This window comes from Erpetoichthys calabaricus, chromosome 3 (genome assembly GCF_900747795.2).
Source record: "Erpetoichthys calabaricus chromosome 3, fErpCal1.3, whole genome shotgun sequence".
Classification (NCBI taxonomy): domain Eukaryota; kingdom Metazoa; phylum Chordata; class Cladistia; order Polypteriformes; family Polypteridae; genus Erpetoichthys; species Erpetoichthys calabaricus.
Window position 1 is genome coordinate 128,874,390 of NC_041396.2, and position 27,876 is coordinate 128,902,265.

The 27,876-nt window shown below is 38.4% G+C and overlaps 1 protein-coding gene across 2 annotated transcripts in view; it reads right to left on the bottom strand.

The window, feature by feature from the left end:
• Positions 1-27,876, bottom strand: part of eprs1 (glutamyl-prolyl-tRNA synthetase 1) — a 208,488-nt gene that overhangs the window by 169,095 nt on the left and 11,517 nt on the right. For both annotated transcript variants that reach the window (XM_028797360.2, XM_051925007.1), the window contains exons 4-8: positions 26,013-26,163; positions 25,501-25,646; positions 24,000-24,094; positions 21,056-21,182; positions 5,826-6,018 (exon numbers count right to left, since the gene is read on the bottom strand). In XM_028797360.2, coding sequence (XP_028653193.2) covers positions 5,826-6,018; positions 21,056-21,182; positions 24,000-24,094; positions 25,501-25,646; positions 26,013-26,163 — 712 coding nt within the window. The remainder of the gene's footprint in view (positions 1-5,825; positions 6,019-21,055; positions 21,183-23,999; positions 24,095-25,500; positions 25,647-26,012; positions 26,164-27,876) is intronic.

A 27,876-nucleotide genomic window follows, 5' to 3' on the forward strand; every position in this document is an offset into this window, starting at 1 on the left:
GACTGGAGGAAACTTGTAGGAGTGACTACGGATTGTGCAAAAAGCATGGTTGGACAGCACAATGGGTTGGCTTCCAGAATAAGTCAAAAAGTGCTTGCATCAAATGGTTCTGGACCATTACAGCTCCACTGCATAATTCACCAGCAGAATCTCTGTGGAAAGCAATTGAACTTAAAACATGTTATGAAGGTCGTTGTTAAAACTGTGAGCTTCATAAGATCGCATGTGCTTAATTACAGGACTTTCAGAGAATTTCTCAACGAAATTGAATCTGAGTATAATGACGTCATATATCACAGTGAAGTTCGTTGGTTGAGTCGAGCCAAAGTGTTAAAACGGTTTTTTGACCTGCGGCATGAGACAGATATCTTCATGACTGAAAAATCAAAGCAACTTCCTGAGCTTAGCGATCCCTCGTGGCTATGGGATTTAGCAATTTTGTGCGATTTAACTCAATATTTGAACGAACTCAATATAAAACTGCAAGGAAAAAACAAGCTTATCTGCCATGTGTATGCGGATATAAGTGCATTTCAAGCTAAATTGAGACTTTTCATGCAACACGCTGAAAGGGAGCAATTGGTGCATTTTCCGACGTGTTCTGCACTACGACAGTCACAGATGAACGTTCACTTCCCAAAAAGAAGAATGGTCCAACTTCTGAAGCTGCTGAGTGAAAATTTTGAGGAGAGGTTTGCAGATTTCCATGACCTCGGGAGTGAAATCCATTTATTTGAAAATCCGTTTTCAGTTGACGTTCCCACTGCGTCAACTGATTTACAACTGGAACTGATCAAGTTACAATGCAATACGTCTCTGAAGGATAAATTTAGAGAAAAATCTCTACCAGAGTTTTATGCTGAACTGTTACCAGTGAACTTTCCAAATTTGCGAAACGAAGGACTGAAAATGACCACAGCGTTTGCAAGCACATACGTTTGTGAACAAACCTTCTCCGTGATGAAGAGAGCAAAAACCGGGTCACGTTCTTGCATTACAGATGATCATCTTCATTCTGTGCTAAGGATCAATGTGACAAATCTTGACCCAAACATTCCGAAACTGGTTTCTGAAAAACAACTGCAGACATCGCACTAATAAAATAAACATCAGATGGTGAGTCCCTGCGGTGGGTTGGCACCCTGCCCGGGATTGGTTCCTGCCTTGTGCCCTGTGTTGGCTGGGATTGGCTCCAGCAGACCCCCGTGACCCTGTGTTCGGATTCAGCGGGTTGGATAATGGATGGATGAATGGTGAGTCCACCAATTATTGATTTTTCATTTCTTTTCTTTTCTCACGTTTCGGTAACTAGAATAATTTTAAATATCCATATTTAATTTTCACATACTATGTGGCCCGCAAAATTCACAGCAAAGTCAAGTTTGGCCCCCATATTATGAAAGGTTGGGCACCACTGGTTTAGTGGAAGCAATGGATTCTCCATGATTGACAGGATCCTGCTCAGTGCCCGTCACTCTGCCACAGCTGTCAAACTGTCCAGCTCCATGCCTACAATAGAGCCTGCCTTCCTCACCAGTTTGTCCAGGCGTGAGGTATCCTTCTTTATGCTGCCTCCCCAGCACACCACCGCATAGAAGAGGGCACTCGCCACAACCATCTGGTAGAACATCTGCAGCATCTTATTGCAGCTGTTGAAGGACGCCAGCCTTCTAAGGAAGTATAGTCGGCTCTGTCCTTTCTGACACAGAGCATCAGTATTGGCAGTCCAGTCCAATTTATCATCCAGCTGCACTCCCAGGTATTTATAGGTCTGCACCCTCTGCACACAGTCACCTTTGATGATCATGGGGTCCATGAGGGGTCTGGGCCTCCTAAAATCCACCCCAGTTCCTTGGATTTGCTGGTGTTCAGGTGTAGGTGGTTTGAGACTCAATACTTCAGTTTAGCATACCCAGACTAGAGCGGTTGATTAAATGTACATACTGCATCTCTGTTGTTAGTCATTAGCACTAAAACATAAGTAATATGATAGTTATAATCTGTTACTAACCCTCACCTATTCTGTGTCTCTTCTCGGTATTAACTGCCCTACTACCAAGTTGTTTTGCTAGCCTAAGGAAAAGTCGCTTCTAATGGAGGATCACAAGAATCATAGGGAACAGGGGTCCTTTCATCAGATTGGCTGTCCCAGCACTGACTCAGCTGTGGAATGGCCAATAGGGGGAGGCAGCCTGATGGCCGAGGTATCCAGGACTCTGAACAAATCAGAATTCTCATGTCATATCATCTACTGTTGAATTCTGCTCTGTATTTGTAATATTTCCATTTCCCCATTGTATTGTATTGAGTATTACTTGTGTTCTGTTCTGTGTATTGTATTGACCCCCCCCCTTTTTTTAAGATACCCACTGCACGCCAAACCTACCTGAAAAAGGATCTCTCTTTGAATTGCCTTTCCCAAGATTTCTTTAATTTTTTTTTATTTTTTACCCATACTTGGAGAATGAAGGCTGTGGGACTGTCAAAAGGCAGGGCCTGTTAAAGCTCATTGCGGCACTCTTTGTGTGATTTTGGGCTATACAAAAATAAATTGTATCGTATTATTGTATAACAAACTGGTGACAAATTGTGCTCACAAAGCATCCATGACACATTTTTTTTTGAAAATTCACACGACAATAGAATGAAACTGGCAATAATGAAAGTCATTTGTTTTCTATTAGTGTATTGAATGAGCAAAGCATTTTACAGTTTTTCAAGGTAAACTGTGTGGTATTTGTAGCCACTTAAGTACAAGGTATCCCACCAGCGGGTCATTGCCACATTACAAAGTTGTTTCTGTATGCTACAATAAACAAATCAAAAGTATTTTACATAACAAAGGGTGTCTTCCTTTAAATAAATGATTAAATTTCCATGTTGTCTGATCTATTTCATTAGTAAAATATGTGATTTGCACATGTATATGCAGAGGAGAACAGTGCTTCACAACTGAGTGAATATGTTTTTATGAAAGATATCACCCTCATTGAGCCAGAGAACTTTATTTTCTTGTTGGATAGGACTGGTTTATGCCTTGCTACTCTATAATAAAGCAAAAAAGTTCATTTCTGCCTAGTGTCTTTCAGATTGTAGAATCATTAACAGTGACATTTATACAGTAATCCCTCACCTATCGCGGGGGTTACGTTCCAGAGCACCCCCGTGATAGGTGAAAATCCGCGAAGTAGCGACCTATATTTATTTTATTATTTATACATATTTTAAGGCTTTATAAACCCTTCCCACACTCTTATAAACCTTTCTCACTCTCGTTAACCTTTCCCACACTCATAAACACTTCCTATGCTCTTAAACACTTTCTACATTCTTAAACACTGCACACTGCACGCAGCGATCAGACATCAATGTGTCTGCACTCGCTTTGTGAAGGGGGGCAGCTGAACTCATGCTGAGCAGAAATGGACTTTGTGCTGCTTCTGCCAAAATGCCTGCTTGTCGCTCTGCGTGTTAGGAAGGAGTGTGTGTGTGTGTGTGTGTGTGTGTGTGTGTGTGTGCGTGTGTGAGGGCTGAACGCAGGTTCACTCAAACCCCCCTCCCCGGAGGCGCAGTTCGCATTGTCAAGGGGGTGGGGAGCTGAATGAACTCTAAGGAGAAGTGGACTTTGTGCTGGCTTTGTGCTGCTTGTCCGCTCTGCCTGTCAATAATTTAAAAGCATGTACATCACCAATTTTCCTGTCTCACTGTCTTGTCTTGCGTGAAGTTAAAATGTTTTATAATAGTGAGATGTTACTCATATCCTTTGCCCGACATCCACATATCATATGTGTTAACAAAGTGTGTTTTATAAGTTTACATGTGTTTAAAGCATGTGGGATGGGTATTTTAAGGCTTAAACTATAAAAATGTTTATTTATATGGTCTTTCTATATCGCGGATTTTCTGCTGTTGCTGATGGGTCTGAAACATAACTTCCGCGATAGGCGGGCAATCACTTGTATTTAAAAACCCGCGAAGTCGTGAATCCGCGAAAAGTGAACCGCGAAGTAGCGAGGGATTACTGTATAGGCAAAAGAAGTATACAATTCTTTGGACTTTTTCTGGGATCCTTTGCAACTTTCTAGATGATTTTTTTGTTACATCCTTGAAGCAATTCTGGCAGCCTGCCCACTACTAGAATGATACACTACTGTTCCAGGGCTTTTCTATTCACAGACTATGGCTCTCCTTGCAGTTCAATGCAGGTCAAGAGCCTTAGAAATGGTCTTATAGCCCTTTACAGAGATAATTTCCTTTCATCAAGGAAGTGCTTGTTCAATTGTTGGTGTGAAACTTAACAAGTAATCGTAAGGGTCAAAATCAATGAAGTATACATTGAGCATGACTGACTGTCACAAGACTGGCTTTAGTGAATCATAGTTTGATTAATACATCTGTGGGATAATAACTTCAGATAGTGTCAGCTGGAGTTCAATAACTTTTTTCACTAGATAAGTAAAACTCATGAAAGAAACGAAAAGTAAAAAAGAAAAAAAAGAAAAAAAAAAGTTCAATCCGGTTCCCTTTATAAAGTACCAGATTTTGACTAAGCACCAAAAGACACGACGCTTAAAATGTAAAATACAAAGAAAAAAATTCAACAAAATCATAAAAATGGCAAATACTGTTTTGTTGCACTGTGTTTACTATGATAAAGCTCTGCCACTTTATATCAAAAATGTTCCAAGAGGATTGCTGGCCATTTAATCTTTGGTGCCATTAAATTCTGGTTTCTGTAAACTGCGCAGGAAACAATGCAGCCTGTATTGTTCTTAAATGATTTGCATACTATGCTGTAATTTTATAAGTGTTGCCTCCTACTCTGGGTTGATCTACTGTTTTAAAATGATGAATTATTTATAATTATAATCATTTTTGTAATCAGTTGCTGCAGCTGTAGTGTTATTTTGCCAACAGTTAGCCTGTGAAGACAACAGACAAAACTATCCATATTGTATGGTGGCCTGAACAAACTAGTAACTAGGAGACAGAAGATTAATCATACTAAGGTACTTCAGAAGCCTCATTTATAAAACTTCAAGTATGAAGATAAACAAGTAAAAATCAGAAAAATGCATACGCCAAAAAAAAAAACCACTTAAAAAAATTATAAAACCTGACGTATGCACATTTCTCTGGTGACCAAGCCGATCGCTGGTCACCACCACATTGTGCATGCAACAAGACAAAAAAAATCATTAACACGCATCTGCTATTGGAGATGCCTTTATTATGCCAGAGAAGTTGTGACAGAGTGAAGCTTGGCTAAGATATTCCTGACCTGTCGGCCACTTCCCTGGGAAATGACTACAGTGTAAATATACAGCATTGGCCTTCTTAAAAGGGAACTAAAATACAGTCTGTACATCATATTAATCACTTTTGACGTATGATGTTTGTCACATCAATGCAAATTGCAATAACAGCTCAGTGATATGAATTATCATCTGTGCGGATTGTCATTTAGCTGGTTTGGCTGGAAGATTTTGTCATTTCCCAATTTCTCTGAAATGTTGCATACACATGGGTGAGAGTTGCCATAAATATATGCAAGTTACCCTGTCAAGTTTTCTTTTATAAATCCTGATTGCATGGGAACTTGTATACACACATTTCAAGCTTCTTTTTGTACGTATGTGAAGATTTATAAATGAGGTCCCAGCTGTTTATGAGTATTTAACTACATGAAAAGGGGTATAATAATCACAATTTGAACTTATTCCTCCTTGCTGTAAAATATAATCAGTTGACAAAGTATGGAACAGCAGAGGATAAGTAACAGTAATGCATACATTTATGACTGCAGATTTTGAAGTGCTACTTACTGTTATTCCGGTTTTTTGATTCAGTCCTTTGTTCCCTCTCCTGCTTCATTTGCTCCGCCGGAGTGTCATCAATATAAGCCTTGCCCTCACATAAAAGTTTTTCTGCAAAGTTCATGATAGTGTCAAAGTAGTCTGAGGTGTAGGTAAACTGGTCAGGACGGATTTGTAACATTTTAACATCCTCCAAGATCACCTATTTAAAACATAAAGATAAAAATCAATACAATTCTTTGAAACTACTCTCAGAGAAGAGCAAACCATCCCCAAAAAGCACACTAATTACTCATACATAAATAATACTTTGGTATTTTGAAAGACACAAAAAAAAACTTAGAGCTGTATGCAGTTCTCTGTCTATGCTAAGGATGTGCATTCTGACAAATATTAACATTATAGTATCTATAACAGTTAACTGAATATTTGTTCATTAACTGTTCAAAACAAAAAAAAAAGAATGACCAATTTCAACATCTCAGACTGAAAGCTAATTTTCTCCAATGCGATTAATGCCGACACACTGGTACTGTTAACAAATCAGCCTTTTTTTGAGTGTTGACATGGGAGAGGTGCCATATAAATAAAATGTATAATTATTATTATTACCATGTTACTTATCATTCACAAAATACACAGGCATGCTGGCACTTAACTACCATTACATAAAATTATGTTTTATATTTCTATTTGAGATAGGTACAGTACTGCTCAAATGAAAGTTATTTCTTCACAATAAAGGTAAATAATTTGTCACATGAAACTGTACTCTAAAATGAAAAAAAATTCTTTACTGTTCCTGCAATTTAAAATGGTATGCAAAGGGCACCAATCCAAACATTAAAACAAAAGCCTTAACTATTACAGAACACATCTACTTTGGAGCAGTAACGTTTTAACAGCTTATATACATTTCTAATGTTTATTTGTGACAACAAAATTAAACTAAAAGAAATTAATTTCATTACAGATTTTTTGCATTATTTTCTGGAGATAAAGATGCGCTTCTTGTTCACTCGTCTGTACAGTGGCAATTGTTGGTGGAGTACTGACATTTTCCACCACCAATAACTCGCAGCATTGTCGCAGCATCAGGTTGCATATTTTCTACGTTTTTCCAAATCTGTTTCATCCACTGCAACGGTTTCATGAAAACATCTACATAAAAATCACAAATTACCATTTTTTTTAACAACTTCTTAGACCTTAAAACTAATTGTTTTAGTTTGCTTTCTATAAAGTTCATGTTTTTTTACTTCAAAGACAACAAAATTTGTAATTGGTTGAGGTGTCCAAACATTTGGAACTTTATGTTCTGACATGGTTTGTAACACAAAGCTCTGCACAAAAGTGTACCAACTTCTGATAGCTACAAAGCTCTCAGTCTGCTAAGAAATTATAAGCACACATCTGCTGCCAAACCAATGTGACTGTATGCAACTCGAAACTTGTGCCACAGCAGGCAGCAATACATACTCAAATCATAATTTTGTTATGCAATGCCGGTATATGTACTGAAACGTATATAGTCAGATTGGCTTGACTGTAGATGCATATTCAAATTATATTTTTTTCTAAATGATGTCTCATATACACTCAAATTCCACTATACATCTGGCTTTCCAACTTCAACACGGTACAAACTGATAAATGTCAGAATCAAATTGAAGTAAACCCGCTATTTTGCACATTTTCATACATTGTTGGGTCTGCCATGAGTGTGCCACCTTTTGAAATTATACTTTTCACCAAGGGCTTGCTTTGTACAAGTGTTGTGAAAAGTACTATAATCCAGTTCCCTGTCATTTTGAATATGATTTTACCTACTATATCTGAAATAGTGAGCCACAGAACCAAGGGGTGGGAAGAGGGGTTGTGGGGACACTTTCACCATTACATTCTGTGTTGTTATATTTACATAGCCTCCTATGTGAGATTCACTCTACTAGTGATTAATAGCATGTTGCATGTTGATGAAGTGCGCAAATAAGAGTTTCCTGGTACTTGGTATGATAAATCTGAATAGACAACATTGCATTTAAATTTTTATGAAAACCTTAGATTTCTGAACACAAGTTGGCTGAAGCACCAACAGTTGTTCAGATTTGTCTTTAATCATCTTTATTATGTGTAGTCAAAGGTGTGAATGACTGCAAGTGTAACATTTTTTTGCAGATTATTGTCTAGATGTCTGCAAAACAGAATGAGTAATTCAAACCTGAGCAGCAACAGCTTCTCTTAAAAGATTTTTGGGTGAAAATGATAAATTAGCAGAATTGATTAATCTTACAGAAATGCTTAATTTTTTCCCCCAAAAACAACTGTAATAGGTGTGTAATCTCAAAAAAGTTAAGCGTTTTAACTTTGAACTCTTTGTCCTTGGGCACCATTTAAACCATAAGAAAACATACATGTTTTTAATCTATAGAAATTGCTGCACTTTAAATATTCATGTGGCAACTGTACAAAACAACTATTAAACAAACTATAAAACTGTACAAAACAACTATCAAATACAGAACGTATCCATAAAAAAGCAAACACACACATATACAGTGTCATCCATAATGTTTTGGACAAATTTTTACTTGATTTACACCTCTGCTCCACAGTTTTAAACTACAAGTCAAACAATTCAGAATTGATTAAAAGTGCACATTGCAGACTATCATTTAAGGGTATTTGCATACATTTTGGTCAAACATGTTGAAAAAATAATGGAGGGCACTGTTCAGTCATGTGAAGAAGTACACTCTATAAAATGATATTTTTTAACGTGTAAATATCAAGATATGATTGCATTTAAATAATATCTATACATAAAGGAAAATAAAAGTGAAAATTTCAAATTGCAATAATTTATTCCACAAAAATGAACAGATATGCCATTACCATGTGTGAAAAAAGTAAGTACACTCTTGGCTTTAATAGTTGGTACCTCTGGCAGAAGCAACCTCATGTAAGTGACTCCTACAAATGTCTTGCAGTCTCTGACATTGACTGGAAGAAAGTTTTTCACACTCCACCTTACAGAAGTCTTTCAGATTTGCAATGTTTTAGGGGGGTGCCTTGTCTGCAGAGCCCATTTCAAATCCCCTACAGCACCTGAATGGGATTCAGATATGGGCTTTGACCAAGCCATTCCAGAACTCTCCATTTCTTTCTTTTCAGCCATTCCTTGGTGATTTACCAGTACGCTTAGGGCCACTGTCTTGCAGCATCACCAAGCTCCCCATAAAACAATGAAGAATTCATAATAGACTCAATAATGTTGAGCTGCCTAGGCCCTGGCGCAGCAAAGGAGTCAAAAATTATTACATTTACACTACCATGTTTTACAGCTGGTATCTGGTTCTACTGTTCAAACTGTCTCTAGTTTTCGGTAAACATGTTTTCTGGTACTGTGGCCAAATAACTCACTCTGCCTTGTTATTCTAAATTACACTCTTTCAGTTTATGACATACAGTACACCCCCAATATTCATGGGGGTTACATTCCTAGAGCACCCGTGAATTGTGAAAAACCTCGAATTTTGGATGTGGTTAAAAAAAATGCCTATTTTTATACTTTAAACCCTAAATATGGCCCCAAAACACTTTAATTTAATTTGAAACTCAGCTTAATACATACCTAAAAAAATAATGTAAAGGTAAACCTGTATACTGTACTACTATGTCTCCCACAGTGCTAGAATGTAAAATACCGATGCTACCGCTATATGTACAGTACTGTTATTCATGCAAGCGCGTTTTCATTGCCAGAAGCCTTAGAAGGTGCATGGTGTTTCGGTAGCATCTTGGGGCTTTAACCCTTAAACTGCCACATACTTGGGTGTTAATGCATCCCTGGACACCAAATACTTTTTTGCTGCACTCTAAGTAAACGTCACAATTCACAAAGAAAAAGTGACATTATAATAGAACACATTTTTTTCATCCAAAGAGCATCACAATTACTGCAACACTGATCATTTTACACACTGCTAATGAACTGTAAAAACTATTTAAAAAATTACTGGAACAATTTGTACAAGGTGCAACTGACGCCATGGATGAAATTAAGTAAATCACCGAGCCAACTGCGCTTGAACTGGCAGCATGCAAGCACACAGAGGTAAACACTGGCGCTGGCAGGCTAGTGCAGCGGCTCAATCCCAGAGACAGTGAGGCCGCAGGGTGTCACGCTTGGGTCACAGAAACACAGGAGATTGTACAGACAGGAACTTTATTCAAACAAACTGTTTCTCTCTTTCAGAAATAAAACAAGCTCAGTATGCAGTTAGTCATCGATTAAAAGAATAGGCAAACATCATAGAGGAGCACAACGGGAGCGGGACCCAATATGCTGAATCTTTTTAATGAGGTCAGGATAGGTTTCTCTGTTTGGAATTTCAGCACAGACAAAACGATCTACATCATCAGCAGTTTTTTTTTTTTTTACAAAGTAAAAAAGTAAGTAGAGTTCTGCATTGGAGTCCTGTCTGTAAAGTTGTGCTATTTTCCTCTCACAGTTCCAAAAGTACATGGGGTTACCAAGGTGATACCCCAGCTTTTGTCTAGGTTTTTGTACAAGGGCTAGACAGAACATTTTTGACTCCTGGGGTAAATGTAGCTTTTTAAATAAGCAGATAGATAAACATATATACATGAACAAAGTAACCAATAAATGCATGTGCGGTAAACTCCGTTTTTGAAGTTCTCAACATTCTTTATTTGTCACATGCATAGTTATACAGGACAACATGCAGTGAAATGCATCCTGATCTGCTTATCAAAACTGTGCAAAGTTAGAAGAATATCCGTTAGATTAACTCTTTTAGGGCGGATGTCGACTTTTGTCGACAGGATGGGTTGAGGATGAATGTCGACAAAAGTCAACATCCAGGGATAGAGGGCGACAATCAGCTGTTAATGGCGACAAAACTCACTGTCACGTCGCAGGCATTCCCTCTGTGCTTGGAGGAATGCTAGACTCATTGACTCGGCAACTAATCCTTGCGTGTGCGTGAGTTGCAAAATGTAAACAATGGCAAGATGGCATCGACATGTCACAAGGGAGCGAAGCGAGTGCAGAAAAGAAAACACTCGGCAGACAATGCTTTGCGCATTATCGCGGAGACGGACTCTGATTTTTCAGAATCGGATTTTATTGACAGTGATCAGGAGATCGAACAAGAGAGTGAGAAGCCGGCATCAGCTGATCGGACACCAGCCGATGCCGCGCCAGCTGATCCGCTGCCAGCTGAGCGCATTCGTGCAGCTGATGCATCTACGGCAAGGTTCGCGTGGGAGGAATACACAGACATTGATCCGTAGGAGCCGAACTGGCTACCGGACTTCACAAGACGGCATGGCTTGCTGTTGGACACGACAGATCACCAGCTGCTGAACTACTTCAGGCTGCTCTCTCCTGATACTGCTTTTCAGCTACTGTCAGACGAGACAAACAGGTAGGCAGAGAAATTTTTTGAATCATGGGCTGTGCTTGCATTGCATTCTCGTTTTTCAAAGTGGAAACCCACAACAAGATGAGATGAAGCGCGCTGTGGCATTACAAATAGAGATGGGACAGAACTGGTGATATAACTTCAGGGAGCATTGGTCCAAACGTGCTTTGTCCCCTGGTGGCTTTGGACAGGTTATGCAGCGTGATGATAGGTACGTGATGCTGCAAAGTTTTATTCACTTCTCTAATAAACAGAAGCAAATCCCATGGGGTGAGCCAGGCTATAACGCCATGCATAAAGTTCAGCCCCTGCTTGACATTGTGGAACCAACATAGAAACAATTTTATCAGCCTGGCTGTGAGTTATCTGTGCATGAATTTATGACTAAATAAAAGGGACACCTTTTTTTCTGCAAATATATGCCAGATAAGCCCACAAAGTATGGCATAAAGGATTTTGTACTGGCAGAAGCAAACACTGGTTTCTGCCTGAAAGTAATTACATATACAGGAAAGTATTTCTTTCAAAGAGAGAACTGTCCCTTGACAAGTCAGGTTGTGCTGGAGCTGCATCAGGGCTATGAACATTTGGGTCATGTTATGTACATTTGGACAATTTTTATACATGCCCAGAATTGTTCATTGAGTTACAGAGCAGAGGAATTGGAGCTTGTGGCACAGTGAGGGTGAACAGGATACACATGAAACCAGACAGGATGAAGATGAAAAAAGGTGACAATACGGTTTTCATGCGGGCAGAAAACTTGGTGGCAGTGGCATGGCACAATGGCAAACGGGTGACTTGTCTCTCTACAGTACACACTAACAATATATGTGAGAAAGTGCAGCAACAGACAACTGAAAAGTAGGCACCAAAGCAACACATATTGTAAGCAGTGCAATGTGGCAATGATTGAAATTGGCTGCTTTGAGCGAGATCAGACTTTGCAGGATTTTGCTGTGTAAAATGTATGTGATATGTATGTGAAATCATAGAGTATGCAGGCTCATACAACATGCAAGACAGTAACACTGTCAAAAGTAAATATTTTTTGTTGATTTCAATTGCTTTGTGTTCTTTTTTTAAAAAAAGTTAGTTTTTGGAAAAATATTCAGCCCTGGGAGAAAAGAAACAAAAAAAAATTAGCCCTAAAAGAGTTAACAAAAAGTCATAGATAGAAAGTTTAACAGTATAGTATAACATAATAAATAAGTATAATTATGTGAATAAAGTAGAATTAAGTGTTACGGTGCAACAGTGTCGTAATTATTGTGCAAAGCCAAAGTTAGACTGGTGAATAGTTAAATGAGGCAGTTAGTTTGTTTGTTTGCGCTACTGCGATCTTTACTTTCTTTTTTTATATTTTCTAATTTTCCTACTTTCATATCCTTTAACTTTCTCCACATGTGTATAGCGCCAACGTTTTTGTTTTTGAGCCTTTCTAATTTCACTCGTTTCATAGTCTCTAACCTGCTCTGCATGTGTTTAGCATTTAATTACTTTAAGTTTAATTACTTTCCTTATTTTCTGAATTTGCACCTCGATTATTCTTTTTTGCTCTTTTTTCTGTCCAACGCATGAGTCTCTTTTCTCCGCGTTGCTTTCTTCTTCGCTTAGATGTCGCCATTTAATTTATAACGTACCTTATACGCTTTCTATGCGCTGAGAGCCCTGGATCTGTGTGTGCTCAAATCCTTCACAAGACTGAATATTTTGCTGCCTATTGTCCTATTTGATAGATTGTAAGTAGGGCGTGTCTTTGGTCTCATGGGTAGACAGAATGACTTCGTCCGTTCATTGGTAATTCCATTAAATGCCATCCGCTTTCCATTGCACTAATGTATCGCGTATCTAAATATGCTTGAACTTCGTCCTGTGCTTGTTCTTTCGATAAAAGTTACATGTACTCTATCGTGTCCTTTATGAATGTACTTCTAGATGTACTTAATACTCATCACTGATGCACAATACTCGACATTAATATGACAGTCGAGTCTTTAGTAAATACGGGTTATATGGTACAATCATTGAATTATCGATCATCACAATTTTTTCATCTTTCTTTCAGTGATAAGTGTGTTTTTTGTGACGATAGTCTGGAAAGCCAGCTATTGTCATATCTGTTGTCTGAACGAAAGCTTTTGGAAATTTTTTTAAACACTTTTTTTCTTTCGAGTCCCAACATGCTGAATCTTTTAAATGAGGCCCGTGAGACATGTGTTTAATGACTTTGTACCATAACTCAGGATAGCTTTCTCTGTTTGGAATTTCAGCACAGACAAAACGGTCGACATCATCAGCAGTTAATAATTTTTTTTGTAAAGTAACCAATAAATGCATGTGAGGTAAACCCCGTTTTTGAAATTTGATCGTGTAAATGTATGCTCGGATTTTCCCGAATACCGTTTCAAGTTCTTTCAATAAAATTAATACTTTCTGATAAAACAATCTACTTACGAACGTTGGAATATCTTGTGCCGATGTAGCTGGTGGCATTTTCAGGAATCTCCGGATTTCTGGCCATTGTGGATTGCACATCATTGTAATAAGTAACTCTGGCCGTTTGCACTAATGCAATCTTTAGTTTCTTTGTTTTGACACTATTTTTTTTCTGTTTTCATATTCTGTATCTTGCTCTGCATGTGTTTCCCTGTTTTCATTATCTCTCATCTGATCTGTGTGTTTTTTGCCCCCTTGTTTTTTAACATGTTTATGGCGTTTTACTTTTTTTTGTACCCATTTTTTTTCTCTCCATCGCTTTTGGGTCTCTTTTCTCCGCACTTTTCTTCTTCATTTAATCGTTAATGTTTCATTTCTACCGTATTGACCTTATACACTTTATATGCACTGAGAGCCCTGGAACTGTGTGTACTGATTTGTGTTTTTTGATATTGCTTGTAAGTAGGGTGTATCTTGCAAGACTCTCGTTCTATGTTCCCGTGAGACGCACCGTGGCAGGTCTCTTTCGTCTCGCGGGTCTTTAAATTATCTTCCGAGAGGATCACGTATCGTAGACTATCAGGACAGGGGACAGGATTTCTTTTTATAATAGAGAGAAAAGTAAACCTTTTTAAACTGAGGGAAAATATACCAATAATTATTTGTTAAGGATCTCTTTGTATACCACATTGTCAGTTCGGCCCTCCGGTTGTAATATGACCAAGCTGTGCGCCGAGATTACTCTTGAGCATGCAACGTATAGTTGGCCATGTGAAAAGCAATCTTGCCTCAAATCAATATCAACCTTTTGTAGGGTCTGTCCCTGAGACTTATTGTCATTGCGAAGCAGAGCCTTACTGTAAATTGGAGGCATTTGAATTGAAAGGGGTTTCATTGATAACTTCGCAGCCAGCTTTTGAGAGTTTAAACATTCATAAACATCAAAGTGTCCACTACTCAAATCGTCACCTGTGAATCTAAGATGTTTAAGAGGCATTGGCGGTTGTCCAAAGGTGTAAAATATTACAGTTCAGCGGCAGCCATCAACTCACATTCAGAACCATAGGTGAAGGGCTTAAGCATTTCACTCTTATAGTGTTCCTGCGTAGTATAATTATCTCCTGTACCGTCATCAGTCCACACCTTGAACCTGTCCCAGTCATTCAATACATAAGACACAATGTTCCTCCGGATATCAAGAGTGAGCCTGATATGGCTATGCAATATGTAACACACAGAATGGAAAAGGCAGTCGCCATCTCTGGGCATGGAAACCACTCGGTAAGTGACAGTTCTTTGATCGATTGTGATCACCTCGATAGACATGTTAATGGGGGTACGGTTGGAACGATAAAGGAAATGGGTACCTGAACAACGTAAACGAAGTCTAAAATACCTACACAGTAACTATAATCGTAATAAACGAACAATAAAACAGCGGAGAAGCCATGGATTAAATAAAAAGGCTGCAGTTACCAGCAGGGAGACGTGAATACCGTGGCGAAGCAATGAAGGGAATGAAGAGACCGGAGCGACGGATGGCCTTATATAGGCAGGCAGCCAACTATGTGGGAGGTGTGGGGATGGGGGGACCCAACACCGCCTCACACGGCAACCGAGCTGCAGGATATGGACGTATATACAGTGGGTACGGAAAGTATTCAGACCCCCTTCAATTTTTCACTCTTTGTTATATTGCAGCCATTTGCTAAAATCATTTAAATTAATTTTTTTCCTCATTAATGTACACACAGCACCCCATATTGACAGACAAAAAAAAGAATTTTTGAAATTGTTGCAGATTTATTAAAAAAGAAAAACTGAAATATCACATGGTCCTGAGTATTCAGACCCTTTGCTCAGTATTTAGTAGAAGCACCCTTTTGAGCTAATACAGCCATGAGTCTTCTTGGGAAAGATGCAACAAGTTTTTCACACCTGGATATTGGGGATCCTCTGCCATTCCTCCTTGCAGATCCTCTCCAGTTCTGTCAGGTTGGATGGTAAACGTTGGTGGACAACCATTTTTAGGTCTCTCCAGAGATGCTCAATTGGGTTTAAGTCAGGGCTCTGGCTGGGCCATTCAAGAACAGTCACAGAGTTGTTGTGAAGCCACTCCTTCGTTATTTTAGCTGTGTGCTTAGGGTCATTGTCTTGTTGGAAGGTAAACCTTCGGCCCAGTCTGAGGTCCTTAGCACTCTGGAGAAGGTTTTTGTCCAGGATATCCCTGTACTTGGCCGCATTCATCTTTCCCTCGATTGCAACCAGTCGTCCTGTCCCTGCAGCTGAGAAACACCCCCACAGCATGATGCTGACACCGCCATGCTTCACTGTGGGGACTGTATTGGACAAGTGATGAGCAGTGCCTGGTTGTCTCCACACATACTGCTTAGAATTAAGGCCAAAAAGTTCTATCTTGGTCTCATCTAACCAGAGAATCTTATTTCTCACCATCTCAGAGTCCTTCAGGTGTCTTTCAGCAAACTCCATGTGGGCTATCATGTGTCTTGCACTGAGGAGAGGCTTCCGACAGGCCACTCTGCCATAAAGCCCTGACTGGTGGAGGGCTGCAGTGATGGTTGACTTTCTACAACTTTCTCCCATCTCCTGACTGCATCTCTGGAGCTCAGCCAAAGTGATCTTTGGGTTCTTCTTTACCTCTCTCACCAAGGCTCTTCTCCCCCAGTAGCTCAGCTTGGCCAGATGGCCAGCTCTAGGAAGGGTTCTGGTCGTCCCAAATGTCTTCCATTTAAGGATTATGGAGGCCACTGTGCTCTTGGGAACCTTAAGTGCAGCAGAAATTTTTTTGTAACCTTGGCCAGATCTGTGCCTTGCCACAATTCTGTCTCTGAGCTCTTCAGGCAGTTCCTTTGACCTCATGATTCTCATTTGCTCTGACATGCATTGTGAGCTGTAAGGTCTTATATAGACAGGTGTGTGGCTTTCCTAATCAAGTCCAATCAGTATAATCAAACACAGCTGGACTCAAATGAAGGTGATCTCAAGGATGATCAGAAGAAATGGAAAGCACCTGAGTTAAATATATGAGTGTCACAGCAAAGGGTCTGAATATTTAGGACCATGTGATATTTCAGTTTTTCTTTTTTAATAAATCTGCAACAATTTCAAAAATTCTTTTTTTTGTCTGTCAATATGGGGTGCTGTGTGTACATTAATGAGGAAAAAAATTAATTTAAATGATTTTAGCAAATGGCTGCAATATAACAAAGAGTGAAAAATTGAAGGGGGTCTGAATACTTTCCGTACCCACTGTATGTATGTAAGTAGGATTCAGTTAGCGCTGGGAACTCGCGTACCAAATTTCTTGAAGATGGGCCCATAAGTAACAAAGACCGTTGGAAAGTTCAATATGGTGGCCGACAGTGGCGTCATACCACCGAAATAAGTACATACATTGGTTTCGGTTAGTGCAGGGAAGCCGCCTACCAAATTTCGTGAAGATGGGGCCATAAATAAGAAAGTTTAACATGGCGGACGTTGTCGACCGTTACGCGTAGAATTTCGAAACGAAACCTGCTTAACTTTTGTAAGTAAGCTGTAAGGAATAAGCCTGCCAAATTTCAGCCTTCTACCTACACGGGAAGTTGTAGAATTAGTGATGAGTGGGTCAGTGAGGGCTTTGCCTTTTATTAGTATAGATGATATCGAAGCACCTGTGGTACAGACTCACTTCAATCAATATTTGCAAGACCAAAAGAGCCCCAATAATGCGTCACTTTCCTTGTTCAGCGCCCGAATCTCACTGCATACAAACACTCTTCCCACTTAAAACTTTGTGCGTAGTGCATTAAACAGGCTGTCTTCCCTCAAAAGCACCCCAGCTAAACTGAATAACAGAACTGCAAAGGTGCACTGCTATACGTCACAGCAGTTTTTACAACTGCTGGCTCTTGGCAGAAGTCACGTGGACTCTTCCCGATAAGTATGGGAATCTCAAGCCCCTCCTGCTGTGAATACAAGTGCCTGGCAGCTTTCTTGCAAGGCATTTAAGATTAAAAATAAGTAATGACCACAGTTTGGCCCTTTGAGTCTAAGTGTTGATGCAACAGTGGCAAGAGCTACCAGTAGGCCCTGTAATGAAATTCTGTGATTCTCAAGAGACTTTTCAGCCTCTTTCATTCTCCTCCTGGAATGAACTTGCTGGGGTGGCCTGGACTAGATAAGCTGGTAACTGTTTGAAATCTTCCGCACTTGTAGTTGGTTTTCTCAACAGTGGAAAGGTTAATTTCCTATCATTTGAAGATATGTTTAAATCCTTTCTCAAATTCATAGGCTTCTATACCCTTCTTTCTGAAGGCCTAAGAGAGCTGGTTCAATTATAGGCATGGTAATAATAAATCCTTGTTTTAAGGAATAGAGTATTACAATTTTTGATAAGTACAATACAATAATTGCATATATTGTACATTGACATATAAGATTCAAGAATGACTAGACAGACAAACATAACACAAAAGAAGCTGGCTGTTTACTGGGTAGAGTTGTAATTTATCCTGACACAGATAAATAGTTTTACAACACCAAGTGTTTGAAGATGATATCCGATGTTACATGGAGTCCTTGGTTTTGTTGCTGCTCCAGGTTCAAGTGGAGGAATTCTTCTCTCTCTTTGTGACGTGGTCCATCCGTCTGTGGTGTACGCTACTTACCACAGTTAGGTTTTTTGATGCATTATCTGCAACTTCACAGGGAAATGCAATTCCCTTCACGACTTTGTATAAGAGGATTACAGTTAACTTACAAATTTTGCTATGTTTTGTATTTTATGCCTAGTCTCATCTTTAAATTTTCTGCTGCCTGATTTTTGAGTACGGTACTCATTTGGTAAAGAGTAAAAGCTATAAGACAGAACTATTATGAGTACAAGTGCGTAGGGACTGTTATTAGACCAATACAAGTAACAATAAATCATGTAAGAGTGTCCCTACAGAATAACAAAATAAAAAAATAAAAAAACTTTGTATATCTAAATACAGGGTGGGGCATAAAGATCTCCCACATTTTGAAGGGGTATAAAAAATGAACAAAGCTATCTAAAACAAATCGTATATATTTCTGAAAAATACGTAAAAAACAGTTTTGTTTTAATGGGTTTTAAAAGTCATATCAGACAAATGGCGGCCATCATTGGCAACACATTGCTGATGATGTTCCCGGAAGTCCTCCTTCACTCTCCGGGTCATCTCAGGCGGAATGGCATTGATTCCCTGTCCTATCCGTTCCTTCAAATCCTCAAGAGATCGAGAATGATGTTTGAAAAACCTTTTTCTTTATGTATTCCCAAAGGAAAAAGTCACATGGGCTTAAATCTGGTGACCGTGCCGGCCACCCCACATCTCCCCTTAAAGAGATCAAATGCCCAGGGAACATTTCCCTCAACAACCTGAGCGAACACCATGGTGTGTGAGCTGTGGCCCAGTCCTGTTGAAACCACACATGTTCTGTCCTACGTCTGCCAGGTGATTTTCTTTTCAGTGTGGACCCAGTTGCCTGAAGTTTAGAAATCCATAGCAAAATCTTCTTCCTATCTGGTACAGATGCATTTCGACCGAGCGCAAAGCATGTACGGAACACTCTCTGCATCGCTATTACAGAACGGTTGTTCTCATAATACACTTGAACATCAAAGCTCCAATGTTCACTGGTCCAACTCATGATGGTTACTGAAAACGGTAGAACCCAACCTACGGAATGAGACCTAGCCCACTGCTCTACCCAAACTACAGCCCACACAGTTCTCCCTCGTAATGTGGGAGATCTTTATACCGCACCCTGTATGTATACTCATTTTAAAATATGAAACATTTTATCTTCAGTTACTGACTGACAGTTCTACCATACCCATTACGACTCATGATATATTAATTTATTCAGAATTTCTAGTTTTGTTCTAGAGACTTTAGGTGGCTCTGAGGCTAGGCATCGGCATTGGCAATCGGATGGTTGCCGGTTCGAATCTCATAAAGTTCCAAAAGGGAATCTGCTCTGTTGGGTCCTTGAGCAAGGCCCTTAACCTGCAATTGCTAAGCGCTTTGAGTAGTGAGAAAAGCGCTATATAAATGCAAAGAATTATTATTATTATTATTATTATTATTATTATTAATTACCCAAAATCCTTAAGTGGAATACACATACTCATAGGTTTTTTTTCTTATTATGTATAATAATTTGGCACATTTTTTCCTATATGCTTAATGTGTTGGTTGATGATTTGTGAATAAAACAAAATTTCAAGATAAATAAAACAAAATCTAATTACAAATTTATGTAAAATCAGATGATGTTAATGTTAATAAACAAACCAGAAGAGACTCAAGCAGCATATTTAACTAGGCTTTTTATGTGTCAGAAAGTCTTTAGCCTCTTGATACACAAGTTTATACCAGATTCAAGGGATCTTGCATAGTGGATTAATTGCAGTGTTTACAGGTAAGAAGGTAAGAGACCTTCCTGCATATGTGAATATGATACTGGCAAATGCTAGAGTGGAGATAATTGTTAAATCTGAACAAATGATAGAGTTAAGCAAAGGCTGCCAATTTTGCAAACCAAATTTTAAAAGCTACGGGTTTCAAAAAAAAATAAAAATAAATAAAAAAAACTGTGTTACAGCCAAAAATATAATATACCAAGTGATTTGGAACTGCGTTTGCAACATATTAACAAAAATAACTCCTGTCCTGAAATAGTATCACTACACCAGGGTGAAAAAACTCCTGGAAGTTTTCTTTCCAGGTATATCTGAATCACACTTCTGCCTCAATTTAAACTGACCTTCTTTGTAAGATTCAGACCTATTTGATTATTTTTTCCTTAACCAGCAGCCAAAACAATGTTTAAGGATGGAAAGTGACCCAACAGATGAGCAGCTAAAACAAGCTTAGTTCCTAGAGGACCAAAATGCTAACTCCACCCAATTTCTTAATCAGATTTTTTTTTTTTTTTTTGTAAGTGCACCATCCAAATGTTTGGTGAACAAGAGACATCTTTTTCCTTTCCAAATATTTCAATGAAACAGATATGTACAATGGACAAACAAACACAAATCTCATTAGCTGGTCACCTGTTGGCTCTACCTTATTGCTTGTCTGCTGGTTAAGGAGGGAAAAAAATCTGAATCTTAAAAGGGAAGCATACTGCAATCAAGGCAAATGATGGCTGTTCCATTAGAAGGTATTTTTATTTTTTATTAATTTAAAAAAATAGCTGGAAAACAAAAACTTGAAGCCACTTCAACCCTATGGGATCAAAGTTTGACACCCCCGCATTAGAGAATACAGGAGGAAATATTATTAACAGTAAAAAAACACATTACATTAAGCAACTGACCTTTTCAAAGTCTTCTTTTTCTTTTTCAGGGTTGGTATCATCAAAACGCATTATCAGCTTGCCTTTGAATTGCACCTGATAGTGTTGGTTCAGAAGAGCTGCTTTAGCATGACCAATGTGCAGGTAGCTGCCAAATAACACAGAAAGTGCATTTTAACACCAGACATAACAGCAGTAAAATGTTCTTAAAACAATCTTAAATTTTGGGCCTCAGAAATTTGATGAAGTTATCTACTAAAAATTTTTATATAAATAATATAATAAAAACTGATTGTTTTAAATTGTGCACTTAGCCTGGAGAAGGACATGCATTACAACATTACTTGGCAGTAGAAGATCGTTTGTTCAAAGACACAAGAAAAATGAAAAGGCGATATGTATCAAGGTTAATGATCTGGAAACCTAGTTGACACTTTTTAAAAATTAATGTTTGACTACCATCCACAATGAAATGGTGTTTTCAATAATCAAAAATGAATACTTGAATATTCTCTCCAAATTGTAAACATGATTTTCAAAAATGATGACACAACTATAATATATGGCTTGCTTGTAATGTGATCTACGTCAAAAAAGTGAAAAACCTCTTGACTGAAGCTGTTTTGTCTACTCTGATCGTTTGTAAGAAGTGGTCAGATATCAAAGTCGCCGTGAAAAGGCGAGCCCACCGTCTGAGTGTCATATGGAAGTGTATTAGGGTACAGAGAAAAGAAAAGCAAAATAGGGACACAGCTGAAAAAATGTCCAAATATCAACTTTAATCTCGAAATTTCCAGTTTAATCACGTACTTTTGTCATTAAAAGTAGAACATCATAAACTTCAGCTTAAAATTGTTTAATTAACTAGTTTCTTGAATTCCATTGTAACTAAAGTAGCACATTAAATACTTCATATTCTATATGTTCTTATATGTACTCTGTGTGTGTAAATCACTACTTGCTTCTTGAACGTGCTTTCTCGTTCATTACGTTCATGTTACAGCTCTCTGAACAATTTAAATACTAAGATGTATACTTTATCATTTTCATTTGAAAATGAACAGATCGGGTGTAAATTTATGTTACTTGTAAAAGTTAGCTTTTTTCACTTTTATTCTCTCAGTCACATTCACGCTCTCCCTCCCCTCTTGATCTGACACTAACTAACAGCACCAGCATAAATTTACACCCGATCTGACGGTGTTCGTTTTCAAATAATATTGCAGTAGTGTGATGATGTTTTCTTTTTGGCACTATTCAGGTCATACAAAGATTTCTTCAAAATGTCACATATATTTGTCTCTTTCTTTTTTTCCCCGGTGCTGCACTGACAGCATGCACCAGAAGGCGTGAACTTATTCAGTGTATGCAGGAGCACGCAGGTGGCCGGTTGCTTGTGCTATAACAAGCATGACCTGGCGGCAATCAACGCACATTTACTGTGCAAGTCATATACGGGGTCCACTGGGAAAAGATCAGGGGGAGGGGACGCGTTCACCGATTACAAGTGCAAGAAGGTACACTAATGAATATGAATAATGTTGCATCCATGCCACAAGGTTTTCCGAAATGGACTATACAGGTCATACAATAAATAATTCCAAATATCAAATATACCTATGTCTCTGTTTAATGTCGGTGCGGCTTTGACATCATGGACCATAAGGCGCATACTAATTCAGCATAAGCAGGAACACTCAATAAAATTGAATAAAAAAGTTCAAGTGACAATGAGATAGGAAGAAGGCAGATTCACCAGCGTTTGTGTGTCAGCTTTTATCCATCCAGATCAGAGAATTTCCAGTTTGTTTGTCTCAAAACACCACTCACATCTACAGTTATTCCCAGTTTCAGATAAACATTAACAGTGTCAGATACCCTTTGGGGAGGTTGCGGTAGTATGTATCGTGACAAAGAACAAAAGTGGGGGGAAAAAAAACGGTAACTTTACAGCAGGTGTTACAGATGCAAATCAAAAATGTGTGTATTGTATAAACAGTAAATATACGAGGCAGTCAGGACTGAACCGGGGGACTCTTGATTATAAGATTATATGTGTGAAAAGTGTTTATTTGATCTTTGCACTTCAGGCTTTACACATTATATGGTTTATGTCTACATTTTGTCATTTATTACTAAAATATGGAAAACGTTTGTTTTAACGATGTGTTTACAAAGATTATTATAGAAACGGAACACACATGAACTGCATGTGTTCCAAATAACAATCTATTATTTCCATTCTAGAACTCCAGAACTTCACTCCCAGATAATGAAGACTGGAACAGGGAGAAATTTGTGGCCGTTCTGCGGTAGTGGGGGGTATGGAATAGTAGGCTGCTTGCCTTGTTTAGCACATTTACAAGACAAAAGACACTGATGGAGAAGTGCAAGGAATTTAAGGTGGGCTGGATTTACGAGTTTTTTCATAGGCGTTGGTAATTCTAGTGTTAACAGTGGGACAAAAACAATTGACATTTCATCTTCCAAAGGGTAAATTAAACATGACCACTACATTCCCATTTGACAACACATGTTAATTTGCCAAAATTATTAATATTAAGCACTGCAGAAAAGCACTGGTTACTTAGTTTTGAGGAGAAAAACTAGAAATGAGCTGAGGTATCAGGCCACAAGCTGTTGCTCTTTTCAGTTGTGATGGGTCACAATGCAAAAATAGAAAAGATAAAGTGAAAAATAATTAGATGAGTATATACTGTATACAAATTTCCTATTTGGAGAAATAATTGGTTAGAAGAAAAACACAATTGTTTGTAAATGATAATAAATAACATTAAGGATGTTAAGAAGCACACAAAGTAGCAGGAAAGAAATACGAGGAGCAAGCAGAAAATCTTGGAAATCCCACACAACACTCGTAAACCTGGGTGCTACTTACAGTTGTGTTATATTAACAGATTATATAATCACCAGCCGCCAAAAAAAATCTGTAGCAGTAACTCACCCACTAGCCTCAGGGGGGAACCTTACTACTACTTTTCCCATCTCAGCTCCAGGAAGTTCAACAAATTTCCCAACATCCTGCTTCTTGTCTGTTGTCTGAAGAAAGAACAAATGCAGGTCAATAGTGGTCCATCTATATTACTAAACGACAGTTTAATTTATGCACGGCGGACGCACCGAAGAGCATGCGCACTGCGCCGCGGCACCCCAGAGTCAAACGCAGTGGCTTCCCGGAGTCAGTAGGTGGCGCCCAAACACCACAACCTGTAAACTACACCTGCTCTAATCCACTGTGCCAGCAGTCAGTGTGTGTAAGTTGGAGTATGCTTCCCAACAGTAAACAACTTCTACCTAACGACACAGCCACAGAACAACAAAGATGAGACCGCATGGATAAAAACAATACATGGAGGCTAGGAGTCACGGCTCCAAATGGAAGGAGCTCAACGATTAGTAATACAAACACGAGCCCGTATGGCTACGACCTGTAAACGAGCCCGTATGGATAAAAACAATGAACGAAGGCGCCCACACAAAGAAACCGCTTTAGTACAAATATGTTTATTTAATTAAATCAAAACTTTACCATGGTTACGACCCTGAACTAAACTAGAGATAAAGCGTGCACGCCAGGTTGTACAGCCGCCCGGACGCGAGCGCCCACACCACCTCACCGGACGACACAGCCATAGAAAAACAAAAAAAGAGAGTGCATGGATAAAAACAATAAACGAAGGCACCCAGATGAGTCACAGCTCCAAAAAGAAACTGCTTTAGTACAAATATGTTTATTTAATTAAATGAACTTTCCCAGGACGCACACACCCTCCATATTTCATCCCTCCAAGTATCGGAGGGAACAGAAAGTGATTGCCATTCTTGGATTTGCGATTCTTTTGAGAATCGCAGGCTTGCTGGTACTCCTCTATTTCAGTTCAAGATGTGTAATCGACCTTTATATTTCCTCAATGTGCAAAGACTCATTCCAGTTATCTTTAACCACTGTAATTAAAACATAAAACATTAATCTTTTACAAGTAAATAACTTTCCACAGCACAATAAACAAAGTTTATGGCAGAACAAGGCACATGCAGATCTGGGAGTTCTGGGAACATGGACAGGGTGCTAAGTCCATCACAGGACTTAAAAACACATACACTGTACACACAAACACACTCACTCACTAAAAATAGGGACACTTTAGAATTGCCAACTAACCAAACTTGTATGCCTCTGGTGATGTGGGAGCAAAAGGAAAAACCCTTATAGAAAACAACCAGGTATGGAAACTAAACTCGGGACACTGCATATGTGAGTCAGCAGTCCTATACACTTTGCCACTCCAGAGAAAACATACATTTAAAAAAATATATGTCGTGAGAATCAAGAAAAAACATGTTTCTGCAGTCTGTTCTTTCACTATCAGTCTGCATTATGATATTCTACCATTGAGCCCCTCACACTAAAAACTGTCTGTAAATGCGAGATAAGAGTTACTTACTAGTTTGCTCTGTGGTTGAACTGATGCACAGGTCCATTTGCCACCAACGGATTTGAAGACTTCATGATTACTTAGAAAGCTGAACCAGCGTTTAATGTGGCAAGGAGCCTGACCCTCTGAGAAATATTTTTGCCAGGTGCTATTTACTGTTGAGAATAACAAAAGTTGTAAATGAGGAGTGTTGGAACATCTTTAATAAGATCAAAGAGGCATTCTCAAAGTTCAGCTACTCAACATGAACAGAATATTAAGAAATTACTATTTTTTTTTGTTTTTTTAAAAAGGCAGGCACTAAAGCACTACAACACCATCAACCTTTTAAGTTATTGATTGCCATTAATAATGCAACCTTAGAATCTGATAGTAACTTCAACTGGCATCAACTGAAATTCTAGGAGTATGCTCTGACCATTACTTGAGAAATGTATTAGTTGTCAATACTTAATACATCTTAAAAGGTAAGAAAACAAAAAAGTAAAAGCCATTTTGATACGGCTTCCTTAAAAGTTCACCTTTGAGAGATGACCACACACAGAAGTCAGCCAGAGAGATGGAATTTCCAACTAGAAATGTCCGGAGAGATAGAGCACTGTTCAGTTCCTGCAGAGCTGATCCCAACTGGCCTGACAGATGTCTGCTACTAAACTCCAACCAATGGTCAATCTTCAGAAACAAAATTAACAGGTGAATGAGAGTACTTGTAACAAGCACAATGATACCCATGTTTAGAAAGTAAAAAAGCAGAAAAGCTGTTAACAACAAACCCAATATAGAAACATAAAATATTTCTGACAGGCATACAATCATTGACTGCTGTCACTGTCCTGCTCCACTGACAGACTGAGAAGATCATTCCTCCCCCAAACTATGCGACTCTTCAACTCCACCAGAGGGGGTAAACGTTGAACATTATTCAAGTTATTGTCTGTTTTTTACCTGCATTTTTTATTACTCTTTAATTTAATATTTTTTGCTGCTGGAGTATGTGAATTTCCCCCTGGGATTAATAAAGTATCTATCTATCTATTAAAAAGCCTAACACATTATGCAGTTTATATAACTTTCAAAAGTTAATTTCAATTCCTATTAAAATGTTCAGAATATGAAATTATTATTCCTCAAAACTCTTAAAAACTTATATGAGAGGCTACTGAGAAGACAATCAGTCTGAAGGTGATACAGAGTTCGAAAGCAGAGTGTGGAATAAAGGTGGACCAGTCAACCATCTTAAGAGTTCTGAAGAACATAGGCCTATATGGAAAGGTTGCACTAATTTAGTCATTAGAGACATGCAATGTCTTAAAAGCTCACATTGTCGTATCATTTTAAAATATCAAGGATGTATGATGCTATCATAGGGGGGTTGTTCCTGCATGGAAAGATGCTTGAGGATTACGAATAATTAGTTGATTTACCCACAAATATTCAGTAATGTTATTACGATGATTGAAAGATGATTCCTTCAAAGTTTTTTTTTTTTTTTTTTTTTAAATTGGTGGCAAATTGCAATGCTGTATTGGTATAAAACTGTAAAATTAGATCTCATAAAATGGATTTGAATAAATATCTATCAACCGGAAACTAGAAGTTACTATATGATACTTTTACTCACTCAAACACTGCATTCTCAGTTGTTCTTTACCATCCTCAAAAAAAAAAAAAAGCAACTTGGCATGTGTTACAAAAAAAAAAAAAAAAAAAAAAAAAAAAAATTCATACTTCATTGTTTTATCGTGGCTTGTCTATAGCACATATTTTGTCATTTGTTATCTTGCATGCAAACAACAATCTGCAAATAAGTGCATAACACAGAGTGTTGATTGGTATTGCAAACTTGCAATGTACAATATGAATTCAGAAGGATAATGGCACAGTTGGCTCCAGCTTTAAAAAAAAAAGGCACTGACTGTTTTGGTATACTTGTATAGAATAATCAGTTTATTTCAGATTTATTATCTCATCTACATAGCTCTATAAATTCCTATTTGCCCACAGCAGTGTTTCAAGTAGAACCAAATTACCATTTTATCCTTTGGAGGTCAGAGCGTGTGTATATTAGTATATGACATTGATGGGAGTGGGGATCACCATGAAGTATTGAACGTCACTGTTACCAGATCACTTCAAACCAGGGCTGTGGAGTCGGTAGATTAATTTTTCGACTTAAAACGCCTTAGTTTCCGGTACTTCTGACTCCGACTCCCTGACTCCTCTGAATTTAATGTGCTAATGTATTTTCCATGTTGATTGAAGACCGGCAACATATACATCATTTAACCACAGAACTACTGGCTAGGAAGCTGACACTCTACCGTATTGGTCAGTTAAACAAAAGATAAAAGAATGAAAACAATAAGGTTTTACTTATTGTTTTTA